The following is a 19800-nucleotide window of genomic DNA, read 5'->3' as shown; positions in this document are numbered from 1 at the left end:
TTATCATTCAAACAGGGACGCGATCGAAATTTCGATGAGTGCCCCAGGGGCTCTCGTCCGGGGAGAACATATGGAGAGTATCGACCAATGGACCAGCTGTTTCGCCAATGGATCATGCCTGTTCTCCTGGCGGGTCCCTGGCCACGTATAAAGCGGATGGAGATCCGTGGTGTTGGGCGGACTGTGGAGAGCTGGTGCTCAAGTATCATGCCGGAACAGACTGATCTGGCTGTACCAGGTGTGTACCTTGATGTGAAGCAATCTCTATCGGGCCGTGGTGATGTGAAGTATGAATGTGAGGAAATTAGGATTGCGTTTCCGTACGAGAAGAGAGAGGAGCTGTCCAAGTTACTGCCGGACGGAGCGGATTTGATTGTGGAGGAAGAGCAAGAGAGAGACTATGAATTTGTTTACTAGCGTTGTGCTGAGGTTGCTAGAACTGTGCGGGGCTCAGTATGGTCATAACTTTGAACATCCTTTTCTTACTTCACTTACTCATCAGTAAAGCCACGCAATGATGCCTACGGAAAGTGATTTGTTGATGTTTAAGCCAATGGCATGTGTACAAAATCTTCAGTGTCCAGCCAGATCCCGGTTGTCCTTCGCATGTAGTGACTGCAAGCGCAATCAATGCACTGGTGTTAGGCCTTTGGCCAACTACAACTTTTCATAGCATACCGCGTGGCATCTGTTCGCCGTTGGTGCTATTCGAGTCTTTATCCTGGCCATTGTCCACTGTCCATGCGACCGTCTTCGTTATCATCATCGCATCTCCACGTTGTGTACCCTTTGTCGACGCTCTTTTGTCTTCGCCAGACATACTGGTCAGTTCCATCTCGTCCATTTCTTTGACCGTGTTGTGTGTCTTCGTGTTCCTCGTGAAGCGTTTCGAACGAGCGTCTCCTTGAGAGCCGACAGTAGGGTAGATGTATTGGCGATTGCTCGATTCGTCTGCGTTCTTGAGCGCAGGGATGCAGCAACTGAGAAGGTATTTGATCGTTGGGCCGCAGGTTCCGATGATCGCAAGACCAGACTCGATGTTCGAGAGGGTGTAGCCAACTTCGTATGTCGGATCGGCCTTGAATTGTTCCAGGACAAACACCTTGACGAGAACACTCGTACGCACCGCACCAACCACGGTGACGAGAACTCCAAACGATAAGAAAGCAATGACCATGAGCTTACGACCAAGTGGCATCTTCAGGTCGTGCAGAATCCATGAAGGCATAAGCAGGACCAGAACGTCGGTTGTGAGCACAATCGACGACGTGCTGACCGTGTAGGCGCCAGCGTCAACGCATCGCCCTTGTATACTAGCATCCCAGTATTTGGATATCGGGTTGCATTGGAAGATACAAGCGAGAGGTGCAGCAATGGCGAAACAACCATTGATGATGAGTGTTCCCCATAGACAACGATTTATCCACTTGTTTTGCGATCGGAGTTTGATGAGCGTCATCAGGAACGAGACTTTGACCAAAGCAAGAATAGGGTTGTAGATGACCGAGTTTGCATAGTTCCACTGCGAAGAAGTCAGACTCATTCGCCACATAGCGATGGTATATTTGATTGAGCGTACCTTCATCATCAGGACTGGATCAACTGCACCATCCGGTATATCGCGGGTGTGGTAGCCGTAATAGCTGGTGAGTATGTCTGCAAATCCATGTCAGCTGTATGTACAAGTATGGCTTCTACCCGTTGTGAGATATGGGTATACACACAGCCGCATGTCGTGAAAGAGAGAACGAGGTTCAGAAGCTATGTTGCGATACGTCAGTCATCTAGAGATACTCTAACGTCTTAACTTGAGGCATTATCTTACAGTTGCGACGACTAAAAGTGTATCTTCTGAAAGGATGTGTGAGTGACAGAGTTTTCTCTTCCATCAGTCAAACTCACCGATACCCAACTTCCCTCCCTTAAGCCTCAATACGACGCGAACGGACACAATGAAAACGCAACAAATGCTTGGAAAGATAGCCAAGAACAGATTGACTGGTTGCAAGCCTGTGTTCGCCATTATTGACTTGTGTAAACACAAAAATCATGCCTAAGGAAGGGCTCAAGCATGTATAACACTGGCATCGGTTAAGACGATTGCTCTCACAATGAGGATTCGGATTCCCCATTTCCTGGACGCGTCTCATCACTGCAATCCTGCTTCGCGAGACAGCAAATGAGCCTCGACTGTAGCCGGTTCTCGGGGAGCCATCCGAGAGGAGGCTCGGTAAAGTCCCTTGTGAACTCGTTGCAGCACCCAATGACGTTTTAGTCCGGACTCGGTGGCGTTCGTTGGATGTTCTGTCCCGTGTGCTTTGCTCCTCGGTGGCGATTGTGGAAAGGTGCGGTGAACAGGATGGAATCCTTCGTTCTAGCCAGTCAAGGATTATCGACAAATTGGAAGCGGCAGTGAAAGCTTCATTTTGTTCTCGGGGATTGTACCCTCCTTCCAGTGTCGTTTCCAATTCAAATACCACCAGTGCCTCGCCACAAGTTTGTCGAGGATTTACTTGGCTAGCCAACAACCCGTATTTTGGATGATCTCTACTTCCAACATTGTATATTGTCCCGAAGCTCGCGTAGTCACGACTCCGTTGTGGCACAGTCGTGTGGGGCCAGACGCGGCTGAGAACCCTTACCGAAGCCCTCTTCGCTTAGAGATGGCCAGTCCGTGAACCGCAAAGATGTGCAGATGCCGAGAACCCGAAGGTAGTTAAATGCAGACCCTAAGCAGCTTGGAAGCGATCCCATTCGCGGAGTTAACGGCACCGACCGGGCGGGCCGTAGGGGAAGGGGGAAATTGTGCGAAAGACGGCAACTACACTCGGACGTTAACTACGAGTAATGTAGATACAACAACCTGCATACTGCAAGGACCGCAACGATCTTTCCGATATCTGCCTCTCATGCATCTGCCATGTGGTTCGATGCTTGGTTCTCGAACAAATCGTCTGACCTAGCGCCCCGTGGGAGTTCATTCATTTATTAGAGACACTTCGTGTGTAGACGAGATGCAGTTCTCATCACCATCGCTTTCGCTTTTGTTGGCTTGCAGTCCTTTCGCTATGTCTGCACGTGGCTCTTTGTTCTTTCTTGCTGCGAACGCCATCGGCGCTCTTGGTAGCCCTGTCGCCGTACGTGATGTCGCACCTGCTGCCGCTACCGTCTCCACGGATTCGTCGGCTGGAGTTCCGCTGTTCCCAAAGGAGGCAGTGCAATTGACCGACGCGGCATTGAAGACAGCTGATAGCCAGACCACTGAGGTCGACGTTGCTGCTGTCTTCGGCTTCGACGGTGATGAGGATACCACGGCCGTGGCAAAGCGTGCCATCAAAAGCGGTCAATGCAAAGCTTTTCCAGGCGACTCGAAGTACCCCAAGGAGTGGATGTGGTCCATCTTCGACCTGTTACTTGGAGGAGCACTCATCAAGACGACACCCATCGCTGCGCCATGCTATGCGAATTCGGCCTGGAGTGACTATGATGAGGCAAAGTGCGCAGACATCTCAGCCAGATTCACCACATCCGATCTTCAGTAAGTGAAGTTGCCATACATCGCAGGATACAGTTCGCTGACCGTCATGATTAGTACGAGTGACCCAACTTCGATGATGTGGCCGCTCTTCCAGGGCCGTACATGCATGCCTACCGATGATCCTAGCGGCACCTGTACGCTAGGCGGCTACGCATCCTACTCAATCGACGTCAAGAATGTTGCCCAGGTGCAGCTTGGTGTCAACTTTGCTCGCAACATGAACCTCAGGCTGACCGTCAAGAACACTGGCCACGATTATATCGGGAAGTCTTCTGGCGCAGGTGCGCTCAACCTATGGACGCACAATCTCAAGGACATCCAGTTCATCAAGCAGTACAAGTCGGCTGGATACACTGGCCCAGCTTTCAAAGCTGGTGCTGGTGTCCAAGGGTTTGAGATTCTGGAAGCTGCTCGCGAACACGATGTGACTGTCATGACCGGGATCTGTGAAGTAAGTCGCCATGATATGCAACGTTTTGCAGTCGCAGCCACTAACCTTGAACGTAGACTGTTGGATGGAGTGGTGGCTATATCACCGGAGGTGGTCACTCACCTCTCGCATCCATCTACGGCATGGCCGCTGACCAAGTTCTCGCCTTTGAGGTCGTCACCGCCGACGGGCGTTTCGTTACTGCCTCTGACTCTAAGAACTCCGATCTCTTCTGGGCCCTTCGCGGAGGAGGCGGTGGAACTTTTGGTGTTGTGACTTCAGTTATCGCCAAAGCCCATCCAAGAATCCACGTTACCAAGTCTGTCTTCTCTTTCCAGGCCCCAGTCAACGACTCTGCCAACTTCTGGAAGGGCATCAACGCTTACATGAAGCGATTCCCTGAGTTCACCAACGCTGGTACCTATTCGTATTTCTGGATCTGGAACTACGGTACGACGCTCGACTTCCAGATGACTCCCTTCTTTGCGCCAAATCACACTATTGAGTCCTTCAACGCGCTTACGAAGGACTTCTTCGCCGACCTCAAGTCTTTCAACATCTCGGTAACCCCTAATACGACCTACCACGACGACTTCTACTCTGCCAACAAAGGCTCATGGGGCGCGGATACACTTGGCGTGACCACCATCCGTCAAGCTACCCGTCTCTTCCCCAAGAGCCTTTGGGCAACCGAAGAGAAATTCAACTCTTTCTACACCACTATCCAGGACACAGTGATGAATGGTCATACGGTCGGTGGTTACCACATGGCTCCAGGTAACCCTTTCCAGGTTGACAACGCTGTCAATGAGGCCTGGCGCAACACCCAGTCTTTCTTGATCACCGCTAATATGGTTCCTGAGAACGCGACGCCGGCTCAATTGAAGGAAGCATCCGACTACCTTACGTACGACATCATGGACTCGTGGCGTGCAGTCGCTCCGGCGTCTGAGGGTGGCGGTGTCTATCTCAACGAGGCAGATATCCAGGAGCCAAACTGGCAAACCGACTTCTATGGCGCAAAGCACTACCCGAAGCTGCTCGCTATCAAGAAGAGGTGGGATCCTAAGGGCGTCTTTTATGCCACCACTGCTGTTGGTAGTGAGGACTGGGAAGTCAGGGATGGCGAGCAAGGTACTCAAACCCAAAACGGTCGCTTGTGCCGTGTATAAGGCCGCAGCGTCTCATGTTTCGCCAACAAGTCTTGTAAATAATGGCTCGCGTCTGATCTGATGATCTGATACCCTAGAAACCATAGCGTCTTGAATAACAATATATCTTAGTACTAAGAACTGTCGCATGCGCGCTCTCGTTCTCTGTCTGGTTCTTAGTCGCCTCTCCAGTAGTCAATGTGTGATCGCTAACATCGGCTGTCAGCCTGTCGAAGGATGCTCATGACTTGTTGTGCCGACACTCGTTACGAGGACGGTGCTTCCTCTTTGCCCGCGCAAGGCATCCTTCGAGTACGCATCGGAGTGTTGGACGAAGCGAGGCTCTCGAATCCTTCGGGTGCCGCCGCGGAGCAGCTGCATGGACGAATTGGCGAGCGTAACTTACCGTCATAGTTGATGAGGTCTTGAACGCTCCTCATTTCCGAAGAGACGTGTTTGAGTAGCACTGGTGTTGCTTGATGCATTGAGTTGAAGCCCGGTTCTGTGATCTGTCCAAGTGTATTCCTGTGATGCTAAATGCTGAAGTTGCCTAGGGCTTTCGACTTGCCGTACGCGCAGGTGGCTTCCTCCGGGACAAGTTTCCTTGCACGGCGCACTACACGCGTTGGTAAGGCACAACACAGGGTGTGAACTGACCTACTCTTACTACTGTGAGATAGCATGATCGACTATGAGTCTGTGCCGTGTCTAATTTCGCGGCTTGTCGTGTTTCGGCGTGATTATGGATAGTGCTGCGCTTTCATGTTGTATACACATACACCCCCCGGTTCAAGTGCCTAACGTCCGTTTCAGTCAGCGAATGAACAGTCCTGGAGAGTGAAAAACTTATTGAAAAGCAATGGCCAGCGAAGATTCTGGAGTCATCATGCGCCGTTATCGAAATGCGCTGCTTTCTTTTGGGGTTGTGCTTACTATCCAACGAGTCACGACCGATTTACTCGTGGTGGTCTGTCTTGATGGCAGATGCTCGGCCGTTGTGAAAGACGTTCTCTGTGTTCCACGCCGTCAAGTCGCAACAGTGAAATCACTTGAATAAAATCATGCTGCGCTTTCAAAGAAGTGAGCGAGTCGTCGACTTGGACAGCATCTTGCAGGTCCGATCACGATGTTGATACTCGCCCCCCTGAGAACGCGTTCGTGCTTTCCCCGCCCACTAGCGCAAAACACAGACGCGTCGCAACAGACGTCATAAGGATGGGGTGGGTGATCGCAATGCCGCCCTTTCTCATTTATCTCCGTTATTACCCTCTGAATCTGCGTTTTTGCCACCCTATTGCGTTCTGACATTTGCCGCTGTATATCGTTGTTCCAACATGGCGTACATGAACCCATACCCGATGCCGACTTTGGAGAACCCAACTCCGTCCTACCCGCCTATGTCGAATCCGCCTATGTCGAACCCGCCTATGTCGAATCCGCCTATGTCGAATCCGCCTATGTCGAACCAACCTATGTCGCACCACCCTCCTTTGCCGCACACAATCATTTCGAATGCGCCCATGCCAAACCCAACTGTATTGAACCCGACTACGTCGAACCCAACTATGCCTAACCCGAGCATGCAAATCATCGATGATGACGACATAAGTTTTGAGCTTGAGAACAGGCCTGTGACGTAGAGCTGCGATGTCTTACGGTATGCGATTTTTCTCTTTGTAAGAATGTGCGCGTTGCGTGTTTCGACGACGCCATGAACATCTCCCAATTCTCCATGATCTGCGTATAGTATCTGATTTGTATGCAGGCGTAAGATACGCACCTTGATCGACAATGGCGAAATGAAAGTGGGCGAGTTCCAAAAAGCAGTTGGCATCACGCCCAATGCGTACTCGCGATTCATGAGCCAGCATGGGAAGGAGAAGGGAGTTGAGTCTTCTGTATATCCGGCAGCGTACGCGTTCTTCCAGCAGCGCGAGATGGCGGGCATCAAGACGACTGCGAACAAGAAGGGGAAGAAGAATGAATGAGTCGCGGCGAAAGATAGTGTGCCTAGTGTTGATGATGTTGAGCTGGATTTCGAGAAAGAAGATAAAGTACCAGCATACGGTAAGCTTTGGCTCCTTTACGATGTGATGTAGTCTCGTACTGACACGCTGATAGATACATGCGACGACGTCCGCCATAAGATCAACGCACACCTCAAGAAACCCGGCGTAACCCAGGCTGCATTCCTTCGCGCAGCCTCAGCGTCCTTCCACAACCCGTCCAAGACCCTCAACGCGCGCCAACTCTCTGCTTTTCGCAGCAAGAAAGGGGCGTTGAACGGCAACACATCCGGCATCTATTATGGTTCGTACGTCTACTTTGAGAAGCTACGCATCAAAGAAGGAAAGCCCAAGAGCAAGAAGAGGCAGGAGATGGAGGAGATACATTCCAAGGATGGCGAAATAGACACAAAGCATATGCAGGACCGACTTACTACCCGGGAGGGTGACCATTGGCACCATGATGCTTATGGGAGGACGATTCTCAACGGGGAGATTCTTGAGTAGAGGTTGGGCGAGTGCCCTTTGCCTTGTAATATATGTGTTCGATATGTCGTGGGAATAGAGTGGTATGTACAAGTGACGTCCAATGTGTGTGGATATCCGATGGACCCAACGCCATAAACGCCGATGCTTGATTGTGTGAAGCCGCCGAAGTAAGGTAAAGCGCTCATAGTGTGGCTGCTGCCTCAACAGCTCCAGCCAGCTTGAACGTCTTCGGACTCGAGAAAACGATCTCGACGGGGTATTTCCATTCCATGAACTTGGCCCATCCTGCACAGATGTTAGCTACCTGCCATATATCCGGTCATCTAACCTTGAAGATGACGTACCCCAGTATGCGGCCTTTCTGCCAAAGTATTTGCCCAAATATGGCACCATGACCATTGTCAACAGCAGCTCCAATTGTTGCAGCGACTCTTTCCATTCCCTATCCGCGTCTGACATGTATTCCTCCTCATCGGCTGAGGAGCTTGTTGCCGAGGATGGTAATGAATCGATCTCGTCGTTGGAGGATGGCTCGATGAAGCTCTCGCTATTGCTCAGGGACATGGCGGCGGTGGTGTCGGATCGTTGACAGGAGAGATGGTGGATGTAAGACTGGATCGGCGGACTACCGTAGCAGCATTGGCGATAGTGACGGGATCGCGACGGCTATGGCAGAGGCGCGTTCGGTGAATGGTGTCGGAGCGCTCCAGCCAATGAGCGGAGGTGGGGCTTAGCGGCAGTCAGCACGTGACGCAAATCTTGGCACTCAGCGTTCGACTCACACATGTGTTGCGGCGAACTTTAGGGTGACCGCTTGCCTAACTCTTCGACTCACCACGCCTACATATCACTACGTAGTCCGAATCGATACCAGAACATCCCCAGAACTCACTGAAGATCGAAAACACGAGTGCAACCGCAATCATGGCTGATACTGTACGTCACAGCCCCACGTTCGCTTTCGAAATATCCTGTGCCTTGAAAGTGGGCTTGCTGCATGCCAGCTGCCTAGCTGGGACTTGTTTCTACCTCCCTACAAAGAGCGACATACTAACGGACACCTACACAGGCCGATCTCCCTGACCGCAAACCCCGCAAGTCGGTCCAATTTTCCGAAGGTGCTACGATTGTCGACAGCAACGGCGACGTTACCGAATCACTAGAGATGAACGGCGACAAGGACTCCGCCGAGGGCCACGCCGCGAGTGCTGGTAAGATGGACCACATACTGGAAATACATCAGTCGCTGACAAGTGGGGCTACAGGCGACGACAAAGAGGTCGAGGAGGTCACCGACATGTTCGCTGATCTCGCAAAGAAGGTGAGGCGCAAAATACATGCGCGATTATTAACATCTTGCTAACAAGATACAGAAGAAGAAGAAGTCCTCCAAGAAGAAGGAAGGCGAGGAAGAGGACGGCGCAGAGGGCGACTTCGCCGCGCTGAAGAAGAAGAAGAAGTCCAGCAAGAAGAAGGTCGAGGACGACTTCGAGGCCAAGCTCGCTGCCGCCGGTGGAGACAAGCCCGAAGGCGAGGAGGAGGTCGCTGCTCCCGAACCCGAAGTACAAGAAGGCGACATGATGAAGGGCACCGGCATCTGGGAACACAACTCGACGACCCCCATCTCGTACAACCTCCTCCTGAACCGCTTCTTCACGCTCCTCCACGCACAACATCCCGACCTCGCCAGCTCGGGCACAAAGAGCTACAAGATCCCGCCCCCACAGTGCATGCGCGAAGGAAACAAGAAGACCGTCTTTGCCAACCTTGCCGAGATTTGCAAGCGTATGAAGCGTTCTGACGAGCACGTTGCTCAGTTCCTGTTCGCTGAATTGGGTACGAGCGGTTCGTTCGCCGACCAGAAGCGCTTGGTCATCAAGGGTCGTTTCCAGCAGAAGCAACTCGAGAACGTCCTCCGACGATACATTGTCGAATACGTTACCTGCAAGACCTGCCGCTCGCCTGACACCGATCTCTCCAAGGGTGAGAACCGTCTCAACTTCGTCACTTGCAACAGCTGCGGATCGAGACGTTCGGTACAGGCCATCAAGACTGGTTTCTCGGCCCAGATCGGAAAGAGGCGGAGAATGGTGGGTTAGAGGAATTGATCTTATGCGCTTTACGATGTTCAATGTTATGCATGGCTTGGGCTGGGGATTCTCGATCAGCGGGCGCTACGGCTGTTGCTGTTATGACGCTTTTCGGCGGTATGAACGGTCATGATGATTCAAGCAATGTCTGGGATGGTTCATGTACATTGAGATGAGTCAAAAGATACAGTCTAATAGACGTAGGAGAGAAGTTGCTCAGTACATGCGTGATATGTGATAGCTACTATACGCGCTGGCAAATAAGATGCAGACTAGCATGTGAGATATCGTGGGCGCTTAAGTCGGTCGCAGGTGGACCCTGATAGCTACGGTGCCTCCCGGAGCTCCCCTGCATCATGAGGACATGCGAACATGTTTGTTTCTGCCCGACACGAATCTCTTGGTCCAAAATAGCTGCACACGCATGAACGACTTTATGCTATTCTCTTACTCACCCGTGGCACAGGCTTGGCGCGTAGTCCAGGACGAGGATGCGGGGCGCTGATTCGGCGGCTCGAGAGACCCCGCTAGCCAGCAGCTGCGCGCTGGAGGCTGAGCAGCTTGACCAAGGAGACACCAACGGGGCGCGCGGTTAAAACGTCTATACTGCTTATGGTGCTGATGCTTCCGTAGACTAATCTAATCCCTTCTCCGCTCCTCTCCTCTCTCCTACATTGCGCGTGGTTGCTGCTAACATCCCCTTACCTTGTTCTCTGAGACCCAACTGCAGTCGCGTCAACTCGTCGCCTTAGGATCGCAAGCTTGAATATGTCAGGATACCAGGGAACTCCACCACCGGGCGGGAACTACTACCCTCGTGAGTCGCATGGCGCATTGTATGTGAAAGCAAACTGACGAGAAGTAGCACCGCCAGGTACATCTACACCTTCCACATTCGTCCCGTCATATACCGAACGCTCCTTCTCCAGCCTTCCAAAACTATAACACCGCGCCTCCTGAACATCCCTCTAACATATACCAGACCAACAGGGCCAGCAGCAGTACTATGCGCCTCCGCCAGGCGGCCAGTCCTACCCTCCACCACCCACATCCCCTCCCGCACACCAACAGCAACAGCAACACTACCCACCTCCGCCAGGTGGGAATGCCGCTCCACAACAACACTATGCGCCGCCTCCTGAGCAACAGCAATATGCGCCGCCACCCGAGCAACAGCACTTCCCGCCCCCAGGCCAAGCGCAATCGCCGCCCCCGCCTTTCCAGCAGCAGCAGCAACAGCCGCCCCAACAACAGCCACAGCAACCAATGAGCCCCGGCTTTGGTGGATTTCCTGGCGGAAGCCCGAGTGCGACTCCCTCGGGATATCCCGCCGAGAAGACGGGTCACCCAGGCATGGGCCATCAGTCGCAGATGAGCCAGCAGAGCATACCCCAGCAACCGCAGTACGTAGGCGCGGGCGCGGCAGCACACACAGCGCCCGCAAGTGCCTCAGCAGACGACGTGGGAACTTTCAATGGAGGAAGCTACCGCGTGAGCCACAGGGACACCAACTCCATTCTCACAGTGCAGTTAGCCATTGGATGTCCTTTTACTGCCAAACCAGGTGAGTCTTCCAATACAAAACCCGTACTTCGCTACTATAGGGAGTGCAAGATGCAAAGAACGAATTACTAACACAACCCCAGGCGCAATGATAGCAATGTCCCACACCATGACGCTAAAAGGCAACCTGAAGTTCTCCCTGAAGAAAGCCCTCATGGGCGGCGACATGTCCAAATCCACATACACGGGTCCCGGTGAACTTCTTCTCGCTCCCCCTTCCATTGGCGACATCACGATCATCAAGCTTGGTGGAAAGGAAACATGGTCGGTGGGTCGCGACGCGTTCCTGGCTTGCACACAGGGCATTGTGACGGAGTATAAGAGTCAGGGAATCGGCAAAGCCATGTTCAGTGGTGAGGGACTGTTTGTGTACAAGATTAGTGGTACGGGTGTGCTTTGGGTGACGAGTTTCGGCGCGATTATCAGGAAGGATGTAAGTTTCCGATCATCGATCTCCGTGTCAGATTGATAAAGTGCTAACGAGACCGAACTTTCTAGCTCGCTGCTAACGAGAAATACATCATCGACAACGGCCACCTCGTCGCGTGGAACTGCAAATACGTCCTCGAGCGTGTCGCTAGTGGTGGAATCATCAGTAACATGACGGCGGGTGAAGGCCTTGTATGCAAATTCACGGGACCGGGTACTGTTTTCATGCAGACAAGGAATGCGGCGGCGTTTGGGCAGTGGTTGGCCGCGAATGCTGCTGCGCCGTAAGGCGCATGTCAAACACGCCGTATGATGACATGGGATAGTCGAGTTGAATCATGAATCAGAACAATTGATACCACCTACCATCTACCACACTCTACAGCCACAGGACTAAACAACTCCCCCTAACCCACCCCTTACTTCGGCGCCTCCAGATTCTGCACCCCCTCCACCCTCTGCACAACCCCAAACCTCTTCCTCCCCTGATCAAAAACCGCATAAACCCCCTTCAACCACGTATCGCCCAGAATATCAAACTCGCTCTTGCCCCTCGACTGAATCCCACCATACTGCATCCCACCCCCACATTTCGCGAACCCAAGATCTTCCTTTTGGACTTCAAACACCTTGTCGCCAACCGCTAGCGCCAGCGTAGGTAAATCCGTGACTTTAGTCCCTAAGGGGAAAACCCAACCTTGGTGCGCTTTATCGAACACCGCACCAGGGATGGTACTGTATATCTTCTCGCAGAGCACGTCATCCAGCAGCGCCAGTGTAGTTCCTGTGTCTGCAATCGCCGTGTTTCCAGGTGGACGTTGGATCGTTTCGCCGTTTAGCACGGCGGTGGGCGAGGGGAACTGCTAGAACCCGCGTGAAGAGTCGATGGGGACGTAGTGGGGTTCTGAGACGCCGCAGCGGCGGAGGACGGTTTCGTCGATGTAGCCGAATGTGTAGAAGGATTCTCCGTGATCGGCGTCGGTGGTGTCGCGCCAGGAGCCGAGGTAGCAGGTGAAGAGTTCGCTGGAGGAGGGGATGTCGGATTGGGAAATCATCTAGGTGGGGGGTGTTAGTGGTTCGTGGGTTTTGAATTGAGCAATGATGGAAAGGCTAAGAAAGAGAGTTGGGCAAGATAGGGGAGAGGACTGACCGATTCAACAGGCGTAGCCACTTTCTTCGTCTTGACAGTATTGATATGTCCAAATCCTAGACCTAACAGCCCGTCTCCTGCGCCGGATGTAAACTGCGGACTGAGTTTGTTGGCGAGTTCAATCGCTTGGTTCTCGATGCATAGGCCGCCGAGGGTCACGTTGTCTGTGCCGACGATGCCGGAGGCCGTGGAGCCTGTATATCGTAGTCAGATAAGAGGTCTCCAACATTTGCCAATCATGGCTGTGAGGTCAGGTGGATGGGCAAGGTAAAGGAAGAACGCGAACTCACCATCCCCATACCTGATCCTCCAACTTGCACCCTCAACCTTCTTGAACGTCTAACTAGCCTTTGCATCAAAGACGTTGTGTTTCGTCTTTCCATTCACCGCCGCCTTCTTCGTCGCAGGATCCAGCAGGGTAGACTATACCTACATCGCAACTTGAATCAGCATCTCCACCTCCTTGACATAGCCAATTGGGAAGCGGAGAACATACCCAAAGATCACTGCTCCCAGTATCAAAATGCAAATTCATCACCTGCGGCGGCGTTCCAATCTCCACCGGACAAATATACAACGCATCATTCTGCTGGTCTTCCGCTTTGACCTCGCCCGGTTTGCCCTCCTCTTCAATCTTGCGCAGAACCGGTTTCGTTTCTTTTTTAGCCGCGGGTTTGAACAGGTTCTTTACGGATTTCGTGGCGACGTCGAGGACTTGGAAGGGCCCTTCGGTGGTGGGCGCGAAGTCGTATTTGCGGAGGAGGGAGGCGTAGGATTTTAGGCCGGCGCGTTCGCAGGTGGGATTGGGGAGGATGGATATGCGTTTTAGGTTTGACATTTTTGGAGGTGGAGGTGGGTGGTTGGAAGGTTGGGGGTTTGGATTGTGGTGAGACAAGAGAGATATATGGTAAAAAGGTGGTATATAGGTTGGTCAAGATGAGTCGCTTTTAGGGTGTAGCAATAGTATTAGAGTTGTTTTGAGGAACGAGGAGAGGATAGAGAGGTGGGTGATGACAGTTGTAGCCATGCGCCAACCACCTGCCGGTCTCACAATGCGCAGCAGGAACGTGCGGTGGACCACGACTGGCTCTTGCTCAAAGTGTGCCCTGAACATTTCTTTCCAATTACAGCGTCTATGCTTAATCAAAAGTAGTCTTCTTGCCCTGCGACTCAACAATCGCTTGACTCGCCCTCTGGGTACTCATATGAGCAGCTCCACTCTTGATATTCCTCGGGTCGACCTTTCGCTTGCCACCCCGTCCGCCATTGCTGTCTCCAAAGTCTTGCCTGTCTCCTCTTTGACCTCCTCCTCTGCCGAAGCCCCTCTCGCGATCTGCATTCTCTCCATCCGCGCCCTCCTTCTCATGGCCAAATCGCTTGTGATACCTCGTATGGTTGTCTTCGGCGAACTCGCGACGCAATTCTCTCCCCATGAGCTTGTTGACTAGCCATTTCCTTTGCTTTACGGGCTTGCTGGTGTCGACTTCGGAATCGCTCTCGTCCTTGTCCTTCTTGTTCTTGAACGCAGACGGGTCTTTGAAGACAAATCCCTTGACTGCTGCCGTCGCAGCTTCCACGTCCCTGAAGGTGACCCAAGCAAATCCCTTGCATTTGCCAGAATCCTCAAACGTTGCCATGTGTATGTTGTCGATTCTTCCACATGGTGCGTAGTGGTTCTTGAGATCCTCCTGGGTAACGTCGAAGGAGAGGTTTCCGACGAACACGCGCTTGTTAGGAGGGTTCTTCGGTTTCGCATCCTTGGCGCCACGTCCGTTATCCTGAATTTCTTCAGTCTTGGGCTTGTCTGGCCGCCCGTCGAAGCTCTTTGCATTCTTGATCAGCAGCGCGCGGTTGTCCATCTTCATTTCCGTCAGGGCAATCGCAGAGTACATCGACAACTCAGTAGAGAAGTCGACGTATGCGAAACCCTTGTTCATCGGTTTTGTAGTCCAACTCGGGGGTGGCGGTCTCGTGGGAGGGGGCATGTGAATGCGAGTGATTTGGTCGTCGGGAATTTCAGTGTTGTCCGTCAAGAACTTTCGTAGCGACTCCTTGGTGGCAGACCAAGGCAAGTTGCCGATCCATACACCGTATTCCGAGCGCTTCGCGGCATTCTCCCTGTCTTCAGCTGAATTTGCGTCCGTCTTCGCATCCGTCTTCGCGACCGATGCTTCTCCGTCTGCGTCGGCGGCGGGTGTCGGATTCAGCTTGGCTTTCTTTGCTTTACGAGCGGCTTTCTTGGAGGCAGGTTCGGGGAGGTTGACATCGATCTCGAGTTCGTCAGGCAATGCTTCGCGCTTGCGCTTCTTTGCGGGTGTCTCTGCTGCATCCTCGCTATCGGACTCTGCAGCTTCAGCCTTCGACTCGGCCCTCGCGCGCCTCTTTTCTTTCTTTTCCTTTTTGTCCTTTTTCTCCTTCTTGTCGCGACGCTCCTTCTTGGAGACAATAGCAATCTCTTCCGCCGAGGACATCTCTGTATCTGACGACATTGTAGCGTGGGTGGTGTTGCGTATAGATACTTTGCGGCTCGAACTTTTTTCTGGGGCACTTTTCGCTAGCATGGCCGCGCTAGAAGACCCTGGCTTAGTCACTCTCCGCCCGTACACCACCAAGATCCAGTACATGAGTTGCGCTTTAATCGGGCTTTGCATGCGTCACAGTGTTACGAAAGAGGTGTTCAAGAAAACTACCATTGATTTACTACACATATAGAAGACATGAAGGGAAAGATCAAATTGAGCCAAGTAGGAGAGCCGTAACCGAGCCAGAGGCAATGAAGCACCCTACTCACATGTCCCGTCGAGGTGTATGGAAGCGCGCTCCAGCGCCTTCTCTGTATAGGGAATGTTGTGTGATCGCAATATCTCGCAGTCCATTCCTTTTGACGCCCCCAGTACCCAGAAATTCGAACGCTTTAGACACCAACCAGGAACACTTTGCCTACCTTTGTGCTCAGGAAATATGGCAGCTTTCGCTGACACCTATCAAACCACCTACTGCATCTCTTCGTCGCTAGCATCGAGGATGTCGTACTCCTCATCGGTCATGAAGCCATCGTCGGACATAAGGGCGACACTCTCAGCATCCTCAAAGAACTCGTCATCTGAAGCCACGGTGACAGTGCGTGCAACGGTGCTCTTCTCAGATGGAGAGGCGGGCTGAGCTGTGGTAGATGACTCGTAAGTGCTGGACGCGGGAGACTCCTTGTCAAGCTGAGGGAAGATCATGCCGGAAGCGATGGGCTCAGATGCAGACTGCTTCTCTTCGACTGGGAGTTCGGCAACTGGCTCTTCAACCTTGACCTCCTCCTTGGGAGAAAGTACCGGCTCCTGCTTGATAGTGGCAAGGGCAGCCTCGTGTTCCTTGCGACGGTTGGCTTCCTCGTGCACCTTGCGGCGACCCTCCATGAGACGCTCCATGGCCGCCTTGCGTACACGCTGAACACGCTCCATCTTCTGTTGATCCAGCTGTTGCTGCAGAGAGTGATGCGCATCCTTCATCTTCTGCAGTTGTTGTTGCTGAGTGTGTTGCATCTGCTTCATCCGCTCAGCCCTGGCCTGTAGGAGGCGGTCATACAGAGGGTTTGACCTAGGAGCCACCTCAAATGTGGTAGCTGAGCCCGAGGCAGGAGTAGGGACCTGGACTGGCATGGGGATAGCTGGCTGAGCAGCGACAGGCGAGGGCACGCCGACGACTGCAATGTCACACCACAGGCGATGACCGAAGGGCATACCCTCGGGGGTCTTCAGGCGCCAGTAGGAGATAGCAGTGCCCTCGCGCTGGGGTGCCTTCATGAGAACACGGAACTGTGCTTCCTCGCCGGCCTCAACAGTGTGGCCGAGCACGTTGCTCTCACTAGCTTCAGCAAGCTCAACGTGGCTCAGAGGACGGGTGTTGTCGATGTTGAGCATGTTGTCACCACCAACGTGTCGGACGCTGCAGCCTCGTGGCCAAGCGTTGGGGCCAGGGTTGCGAAGAGTCCAGACCTGAACGAACTGGTGGCCAGCACATATCTTGGAGCCATCAATGATGGTGTCCCGGATGAAATGCGCATCGAGGCCCTCGGTAGCGGTCTCTGACCTAGGGATGGGAATAGCCTCAGTCTTAACCGGCGCCTTCACCTGAACGGGTGCGGCAGGCTTCTCTTGCACCGGCTCTACAGAGTCGACGAGGAGATCACGAATAGCAATCTTCTCCTTCTTGGCCTGGGGCTCGGCCGAGGGCTTCACGTCGACAATGGTCTGGACCTGGGTCGCAGCATTGGTGGAAGGAGCGACTGGGGCAGTCTCGGTTGAGGTAGATCGCCTATCGCACATGCGGTCGCCGAGTCTAGCCATCGACTTGCGCTGCTTGTCGTCGTTGAGTGTAGTAACGCTAACGCTGCGCACAGGCGTCTGGAACTTGATCAGCGGGTGGGTGTGGTTGTGCTTGTTGCTGGGATGGGCCTCGCAGTTCTGGCAGAAGTCGGTGTCGTGGCAAACAGCACACTTGTAGCGGACGCCATCAATGTATGACAGGTTCTCCTTGTCCTTGCAGAGGGGACCGTCACAGTAGATACCGTAGTGGCGGTTTGCGCTGTTCAGAGGCTCGGCCAAAGGCTCGTAGATGGGAACAAAGCGATGACGGGGGTGGATGAACTTGGCGTTCTTGAGGCAGTCAGAGCAGTAGTCCCAGTCTGGACAGTTCAAGCACTTGTGGCGGACACCGTAGATGAACTTGTCGCAACCATCGCAGACGGCGTTGTGACGGACGTTCCTGCCAGAGTTGCACAAGAAATCGGCCAGGGTAGGCAGGACAGTCTCGGACGTGGCGGGCTTGAAGGTGTGGCCAGGGTGGTGACCGTGCTTGTTGCTAACATGGCAAGTGAGGCAGAGGTCGTAGTCTTCGCAAGGAACGCAGGTAACGAATTCCTTCTCGGGAAGGACCTTGACGCAGCAGTTGCAGGTGCGGGTTGGCTCCTCTTCGTATGTGACGGACTGCTTCTCATCGGTAAAGGCACCTGGGATCTCCTGTTGTTGGGGCTCCTCGGCGTCGGCCTTGACCTTGGGTGCGATGCGCTGGGTGGTGCTGTTGACGACGCTGCCGTTCTTGACGAAACGCTTGACCATCCAGTGGCCGCTTCCGGGGCAGTGGATGCCGTTGTCTACGCAGGCCGGGCAGAGATCGTAATCACCACCGTCGCATACACTGCAGTGGAAGTGCTCGTCCTCCATGGGCTCGTTGCAGTTGTTGCAGTATACGACCCACGAAGTGCACGCGTTGCTCGGCTTGGGGCGGAATGCGAGACCTGAGTTGTAGTTCGCAGTTGCGAGGTTGTTGAAGAAGCCTGTACAGTGTGTTAGCCGATGATCGCGCGACATGGACATGTGGAATTGCTGCGTACTCTGACGAGCGGTGAAGGCCTGCGGTACGGGAGCCTCGCCGTTAGCATCTACCGTCGTTGGTGGCGATACAGGACTGGTGCTCTCGGTGGGCTTGATTTCTGGCGAGCGGGCAATGACCGGAGAGACGGGAGCGCCGCCCAGTGGAGTGAGAGTCTCGGTGCTGACGGGGTGGGCAGTGGGCTGGTAGTGTCGGACCACATGGTTTGGCGCGGGTGTAGGTGCGGGTGCAGCCACGGGCTCTTCGCCGGGGACGGTGGCCCTCAGACGCAACTTGAGCTTCGCCTTTGCGGCGCGGAAGAGCGTCTTGTAGACCTGGGGCTTGTCCGCGTCAAGGGTGACATACGACGCGGCTGAGTCGGAATAGCGCTCAAAGACGACCTGCTCGCCGGCTTCAAGCTGAAGAACACTGCGGAGCTAAACATCACATATCAAGTCAGCATCGTGATTCCCGAGCGTGTTTGATCGTACGTCCGAGCGACCGATCCGATCGCCTAGACGTGACAACCTCGGGTTATAGAAAGTCACGAACCTTGTCGGGCAACACGTGAGCTCCGAGATCCTTCAACGGCAGCTTGAACTTCTTCGTCTGGCCGCGGAACAGGACCTTGACAACGATGGGCGTGTCCAGAGTCACGGGGACGTTGTTAGTCGCCGCCATGATGGGCGAGTGAGGCTGGCGATGGGGAGGAGTAATAGTCAGAGCGACTGCAGCTAGCTTGCCGCCGCTGTATTGAGACAAAGAGGTGCAGCAACTAGAGAGTCGTTGCTGTCGAGGTGGTGGATGGAGAGTTGATGGCGGAGGTGGAGCAGGTGAGACGGCGGCGGAGCTGGAGGTGTAGGTAGTAGCTGCCTAGTGAGTGGGGTCAGTGCAGCGTTAGTGGACGCCGGGGGCGCGCCAACTCTATCGCAGGTACACCGGATTGCCAGTGCTCGCGTCGCAGAGGGCGAAAGGCTGATATTGGCGCCTGGGATCACTTTTCTTATGAACTGATGGTCCGACGGCGAACTCAATTATGTGTCAAGGCACTTCTTTGATGCTTTTCCTCGTGTTTGAGCTCCGGATCGGCTGATTCTTGTACTTCGAGTGGCCGAGTGGTTCGCTACCACGCAAGGCTTCCAGACACGTCGTCAGCCGTGAGGAGCCGCAAGAATTCGCCCGATTACTATTGCCTTTACCCACTCAATGACTGCCTCCAAAGAGGCTATTGCTCAAGATGATGACGCCATGGTTAAGCCGCACGTGATACTGGAGCGCTCCCGTGCACCAGCTGATCACCGAGATAGCGGTTTCATTGCGATAAAGAGGGCGCTAGCGCAAAGCTCCCGAGCTGCTTGACGGTGGCCGAGAGCCACCGACGTGTCTTGTCTCGCCTCACTTGACGGTTTCGCGATAGAAGAGTACACCGCAAGTACCTCAAGTATAAATATGACGATTCCGCATTCCCACTATTCTTCGAGTGCGGCCGCTCCAATTCGTGGCGAAGAATGGCCGTTGCGAGGATTGTGGAATGAGGCGAGAATACCAACACAACTTGGCTTGTGCAGTTGTTTGCATAGCGAGTATTGCCTG

At 53.6% G+C, this 19800-nt stretch overlaps 10 protein-coding genes across 10 annotated transcripts; 5 read left to right on the top strand and 5 right to left on the bottom strand.

Moving 5' to 3' along the window:
* Positions 1–667: 667 nt before the first annotated feature.
* On the bottom strand, positions 668–2023 carry J4E86_002422 (uncharacterized protein; the record flags this gene model as incomplete). Its single annotated transcript, XM_051442982.1, has 5 exons — positions 668–1522; positions 1580–1656; positions 1725–1761; positions 1826–1851; positions 1903–2023. 5 exons carry the CDS (start codon positions 2021–2023, stop codon positions 668–670), a joined length of 1116 nt encoding a protein of 371 aa, XP_051306570.1.
* Positions 2024–3068: 1045 nt separating this feature from the next.
* J4E86_002421 (uncharacterized protein) lies at positions 3069–5140 on the top strand (the record flags this gene model as incomplete). Its single annotated transcript, XM_051442981.1, has 3 exons — positions 3069–3538; positions 3593–3989; positions 4046–5140. 3 exons carry the CDS (start codon positions 3069–3071, stop codon positions 5138–5140), a joined length of 1962 nt encoding a protein of 653 aa, XP_051306569.1.
* A 1544-nt stretch (positions 5141–6684) lies between these two features.
* Positions 6685–7107, top strand: J4E86_002420 (uncharacterized protein; the record flags this gene model as incomplete). The annotated part of the gene is made up of 2 exons (XM_051442980.1): positions 6685–6755; positions 6885–7107. The coding sequence occupies 2 exons, from the start codon at positions 6685–6687 to the stop codon at positions 7105–7107; spliced, it is 294 nt and encodes a 97-aa protein (XP_051306568.1).
* A 34-nt stretch (positions 7108–7141) lies between these two features.
* On the top strand, positions 7142–7632 carry J4E86_002419 (uncharacterized protein; the record flags this gene model as incomplete). The annotated part of the gene is made up of 2 exons (XM_051442979.1): positions 7142–7186; positions 7219–7632. The coding sequence occupies 2 exons, from the start codon at positions 7142–7144 to the stop codon at positions 7630–7632; spliced, it is 459 nt and encodes a 152-aa protein (XP_051306567.1).
* A 163-nt stretch (positions 7633–7795) lies between these two features.
* On the bottom strand, positions 7796–8178 carry J4E86_002418 (uncharacterized protein; the record flags this gene model as incomplete). Its single annotated transcript, XM_051442978.1, has 2 exons — positions 7796–7899; positions 7959–8178. 2 exons carry the CDS (start codon positions 8176–8178, stop codon positions 7796–7798), a joined length of 324 nt encoding a protein of 107 aa, XP_051306566.1.
* A 360-nt stretch (positions 8179–8538) lies between these two features.
* On the top strand, positions 8539–9713 carry J4E86_002417 (uncharacterized protein; the record flags this gene model as incomplete). Its single annotated transcript, XM_051442977.1, has 4 exons — positions 8539–8550; positions 8684–8825; positions 8880–8935; positions 8988–9713. The coding sequence occupies 4 exons, from the start codon at positions 8539–8541 to the stop codon at positions 9711–9713; spliced, it is 936 nt and encodes a 311-aa protein (XP_051306565.1).
* Positions 9714–10472: 759 nt separating this feature from the next.
* Positions 10473–11984, top strand: J4E86_002416 (uncharacterized protein; the record flags this gene model as incomplete). The annotated part of the gene is made up of 4 exons (XM_051442976.1): positions 10473–10521; positions 10687–11268; positions 11351–11700; positions 11766–11984. 4 exons carry the CDS (start codon positions 10473–10475, stop codon positions 11982–11984), a joined length of 1200 nt encoding a protein of 399 aa, XP_051306564.1.
* Positions 11985–12559: 575 nt separating this feature from the next.
* J4E86_002415 (uncharacterized protein) lies at positions 12560–13684 on the bottom strand (the record flags this gene model as incomplete). Its single annotated transcript, XM_051442975.1, has 3 exons — positions 12560–12751; positions 12847–13040; positions 13414–13684. The coding sequence occupies 3 exons, from the start codon at positions 13682–13684 to the stop codon at positions 12560–12562; spliced, it is 657 nt and encodes a 218-aa protein (XP_051306563.1).
* Positions 13685–13985: 301 nt separating this feature from the next.
* Positions 13986–15335, bottom strand: J4E86_002414 (uncharacterized protein; the record flags this gene model as incomplete). Its single annotated transcript, XM_051442974.1, has 1 exon — positions 13986–15335. One exon carries the CDS (start codon positions 15333–15335, stop codon positions 13986–13988), a length of 1350 nt encoding a protein of 449 aa, XP_051306562.1.
* Positions 15336–15839: 504 nt separating this feature from the next.
* J4E86_002413 (uncharacterized protein) lies at positions 15840–18888 on the bottom strand (the record flags this gene model as incomplete). The annotated part of the gene is made up of 3 exons (XM_051442973.1): positions 15840–18172; positions 18230–18644; positions 18760–18888. 3 exons carry the CDS (start codon positions 18886–18888, stop codon positions 15840–15842), a joined length of 2877 nt encoding a protein of 958 aa, XP_051306561.1.
* Between the last annotated feature and the right edge of the window lie 912 nt (positions 18889–19800).

The sequence above is a fragment of the Alternaria arbusti genome (genome assembly GCF_024043155.1).
Source record: "Alternaria arbusti strain BMP 1465 chromosome Unknown scaffold_2, whole genome shotgun sequence".
NCBI classification, from domain to species: domain Eukaryota; kingdom Fungi; phylum Ascomycota; class Dothideomycetes; order Pleosporales; family Pleosporaceae; genus Alternaria; species Alternaria arbusti.
This window is presented reverse-complemented; position numbering and strand designations above follow the sequence as displayed.